The following is a 4,300-nucleotide window of genomic DNA, read 5'->3' as shown; positions in this document are numbered from 1 at the left end:
TCATTTAAAAATTAAGGCTTACGTGATTAAATTTAAATTTTTAGTTATATATATATGTATATCAAGAATTTAATGTCATGTATGTAAATCCCTTAGCCTAAATCGCCTCGACAACTCCTCCCTCCACTTTAAATATAAGAAGTTATTAGGTGTGGAGATCAGACACAGAGAATCCTTCGGTTTGTCTCTGTGAATAGTAAAGTTCACCATTGCATTTTTTCTGTACATATATACAAAATCGAACGGTTCTTTATCTAATAGGTCAAAGAGAGTTGCGTATATATATATATATATTCATGCAAGCATCACATATTTAAAATACTCTTCCATCCGAAATTTCTAAATCGAGATTTTGGCGGGCCGCAAATGAAATAACGAGAGCGGGAGATTGAAAGTGTGCGATCAAGGAAAGCGGCAATAGGGAAGGACGGGAGTCGGAGTTGCGAGGAGCGTTCGGTGGCCGCTGCCGAGTTCAGGGAGCTTGATTGGTAGAGGTAAAGATGCCTAACTGACTTCTTCTCTGCATTTTCCCATCCTCTTCCTTTTTCTTGAGCTGTTGTTTACTAGCTAGGAATATGGTGAGGGAGCTCAGAGTTGAATCTTTCTATGCACTTCTACGCGATGCTGCATCAGCCTCGTCTTCGTCCCCTCTATTCATCTTTCCATCGGCATCAGATTCTGATTCTCTCTGTGCTCTTAAGATCATGACCCATATCCTCGCATCCGATTCTCTTCGCTACTCTGTCTACCCTGTATCCTCATTCAGCGACATAGAAAATTTTGCCGGCCTCAATATCCATAGTTCCCGTGAGAGGACATCTCTACTTCTCATCAACTGGGGGTGTCATCGTGACCTCCAGCGGATTCTAAAGCTTGGTTCAGAAGTTCGTGTCTTTGTCATTGATAGTCATCGTCCAATTCACCTCCATAACCTTAGCAAGCAGAATGATCAGGTCGTTGTCCTTTATACGGAGGAGGATGAGCACCACGCAGATTTGATTTATGATTTTGATGTGTCGGCTCTGGCTAATGCCTCCGATCTGAATAGTGATGATGAGATTGGTGAGGACAGCGATGGTGATGATGACAGTGAAAACGAATTGGATGAGGGGAATATCAAGCGCCGAAGGCTGTCAGAAGAGTCCGCATCAGACCCAGTCAGGCTCTATGGGAAGCTGAAGGCTGAGTATTATAAGTTGGGAACTTTTCATGGAAAGCCTTCTGGTTGTTTGTTGTTTGACCTTGCTCATTCCTTGAGGAAGAATACTAACGAGCTGCTTTGGTTAGCTTGTGTCTCTCTTGCAGATCAGTTTGTACATGAAAGGATAACCAATGAGAGGTATCAAGCTGGGGTTATGGAACTTGAGCAGTATATTAACATCTCTGGAAATCTGGAATCGATCACCTCTGTGACACTAAAAGATGGCACACAGATTCAAGCACCAGAGAATTCTCGGATTTTATATGAAGATGAACCACGGCTTATGCTTGTCAGGGAGTGGAATTTGTTTGATTCAATGCTTTGTTCTTCTTATGTTGCAACCAAATTCAAGACTTGGAGTGACAATGGTTTGAAGAAACTCAAGCTTTTACTTGCCAGAATGGGTTTCTCTCTCGTAGATTGCCAGAAGAAGTTCCAGTACATGAGCATGGAAGTCAAGCAGAGGATGAAAGACGAGTTTGATCACTTTCTACCAGAGTACGGCCTGACAGAGTTTTACTATCGCAGTTTCTTTAGGATCCATGGGTATTGCTCGAAGTTGTCCGCCGCTGATGTAGTTTATGGGGTCACAGCGCTGCTTGAATCATTGGTTGGAAGCAAGAAGGACACATCAATCGGTGAACAATTTTGGATTGCTTACTCAGCACTTTCCTTGAGCAATCTCGATCAGCTAAGAAAAGGAATGCAGAATGCTATTGAGATACAGAAGGCCATTCTCAGACAAGGAAGTTCCGCAATGACAAAGAGTGGATTTATCCGAAGTGGCAGAAGATTTCGCTGGATAAAGCTTGAAGATCCCGTGGATACTGAGCGATTGCATTACCCTCAAGCACTTACCAAATTCTGCTACTTTCTGATGGATGCTTTAAAAGAAAGAGGTGCAAGGATGAAGCCTCTGGTGTGTACCTGTTTGGCAAAAGAGCCTGGCAAGGTTTTGATAGTTGGAGTTTACAGTAAGCCACGACTTGGGGCTATTCAAGGCAACTCCTTCGGAATCGTATTTAGAACTGCTGCTGAAGAAATTGGTGCAGATTACTGCAACGAATTGTTTGAATCTTCATGGATACTCTTAGATAGTGTGGCTGTCAGTTCCTTTATGATTAGATTGGCCGGGAAACTTTGATATATTAATGCTCCAGAATATGTTGAAGATAAAAGCTGTTCCATTGTTTGGATAAGGTATTGAAATGGAACTGAGTTTCTAAATTATGAAAAAGCATGACAACAATGCAGCTGCTTTTGTCAGTATTATACTATTATGTGCAAATGATTGTCTAACTTATGTATTTTGCATGTCCGAATCTGTCTTTTATCTATCTGCTTGTTGAGTATTTTGCCCTGAGATTGTTAATATAATAGTGTAATATGGCTAACACATGGCAGATATGAATTTTCTTTAATTTTAGCCGAATCAGCGCAATTCTCTGTTGAATTTTAGCTGAATCAGCACAATTCTACGTTGTAAGGCTTCTTTTTAAGGTATATTGTGACAAGCAGAAGTCAAAATTAACGTCTTATGTTGATTTTATTTTGAAATATAGACAGTTTTCTCTTCCTGGCATAGATTTCTATTTATCTAGTTTCTCTTTGAGAATGTATACAAACACATGGTTTCACAAGTTTGCCATAATTATATCATATAAAATTCATATTGCGTCAAGTGTGTAGACTATAGGTGGTGTATATCCACTTATTTTTCTTAATATACTGAGCTTGATATGGTTGTCTCAAGAATGCAGTGGAATTTTTTTTTTGGTGGATAAAATTTATATAGGAGCCTATGTCTTAATTGAAATAAAAGATTATAAGTCCTTAATGAATCATAAGCTCTTTAAAAATACAACATTTAAAGCAAAATCTATGAGCAATTGATTCAAACTAATACAAGAAACAATTAAAAGAAAGGAGAAAAAAAAAAAACCAAATCCTCTGAGAGAGCACCCAATAGAGAGACATTGAGACTCCCAAAGACAATCAACAAAGAGTTAAAAGATGAAATGCCAAAAATATAGCCCACATCCCGGAGAGAGCCAACACCAGCAAACTCTTTGCAAGCAGCTAGAAAAATAGTAAGCCAATAGAGCAAGGAAAATAATACTAGGGAACAAGGTGAAGAATTCACAACAACAGCCCTCCAAACTAAAACAAACTAAGCCATCCATCAAACAGACATAAGAACGGCCCAAATAGCTAACCCGAGAGACAACCAACAACAACCCACCAAAAACAAGAACCAAACCACCATTAGCTGCAGGATTTAGAAGGAACCTTGGATCTCTTAGGTTTACCTTAAGAAAGGTTAAAATCTTGCACCACTTTTTTAATTTTATATTATTTTTCTTATTTTTCTTGCTATCAACTTTTACAAAATCATCATTACCAACTTGCACTACATTCGTATCATAATCCTTTGAGAACCAATATTGACATCCTCAATGCAGTGGGTTTCATGTTATCTTTTAAAGCTTATTAGATATTGTTTCATAATCATTTTGCATAGCCTTATATTGGAATTGTGGAGCCAAATTTCTTTATGGTAAAAATCTTCATCAGTTATGGTTGAATTTCCTTTTTAAATGCAAATATTTGACTAATTTATTAATTTATTTGTGTAGGCTATAGGATTGAATAGTTTGAATGTTATTAATAGAAATATCTTGAAGTGACTTTATGAGATCTTATATTATCTTGGGTGGGTAATGAATTATAGGTTTCAAACCTATTTTTTGTTAACAAATCAAGCCTTTAAAGGTAGGGTTTGACATTTCACAACCACAAGAAAATAAAGAGAACCTGGATGGAAAAGGAGGGGCTTGCCAACTAAGAACAAAAGGAGTTTTTTGTGTGATTGTAAAATTATATGTATCTTGTCTAAACCAGCATTAAGTTGATACTGCACCACTTACTGATATGATACTGAAGGCTACAGATGATATTGCAAAGAAGGAGAGCGATGTTGGTATGATCGATGTGTCAGAAAATGCTATGCATATTGTTGATGAGGAGAAATAATTCTGTGCGGATATAGGACGGTTCGGAGGCTAATCAGAATGCGCCACTTCGCCCGGTACATATTGT

At 38.2% G+C, this 4,300-nt stretch overlaps 1 protein-coding gene across 2 annotated transcripts; it reads left to right on the top strand.

The window, feature by feature from the left end:
• Positions 1-303: 303 nt before the first annotated feature.
• On the top strand, positions 304-2,814 carry LOC110107167 (cell division control protein 45 homolog). 2 transcript variants are annotated; one of them, XM_020837346.2, is made up of 2 exons: positions 304-494; positions 572-2,814. In XM_020837346.2, exon 2 carries the CDS (start codon positions 576-578, stop codon positions 2,343-2,345), a length of 1,770 nt encoding a protein of 589 aa, XP_020693005.1. In that variant the 5' UTR covers positions 304-494; positions 572-575; the 3' UTR covers positions 2,346-2,814. The 2 variants fall into 2 exon arrangements, with proteins under 2 accessions (XP_020693005.1, XP_020693004.1); XM_020837345.2 differs by having other exon boundaries at positions 568-2,814.
• The last annotated feature ends 1,486 nt before the right edge of the window (positions 2,815-4,300 follow it).

This window comes from Dendrobium catenatum, unplaced genomic scaffold (assembly GCF_001605985.2).
Source record: "Dendrobium catenatum unplaced genomic scaffold, ASM160598v2 fragScaff_scaffold_1189, whole genome shotgun sequence".
Taxonomy (NCBI): Eukaryota; Viridiplantae; Streptophyta; class Magnoliopsida; order Asparagales; family Orchidaceae; genus Dendrobium; species Dendrobium catenatum.
The sequence above is the reverse complement of the archived record's forward strand: the minus strand, read 5'-3'. Positions and strand labels throughout refer to the sequence as shown.

Coding starts and splice junctions, on each gene's coding strand:
- LOC110107167 (XM_020837346.2), top strand. CDS start 576: ATGGTGAGGGAGCTCAGAGTTGAATCTTTCTATGCACTTCTACGCGAT.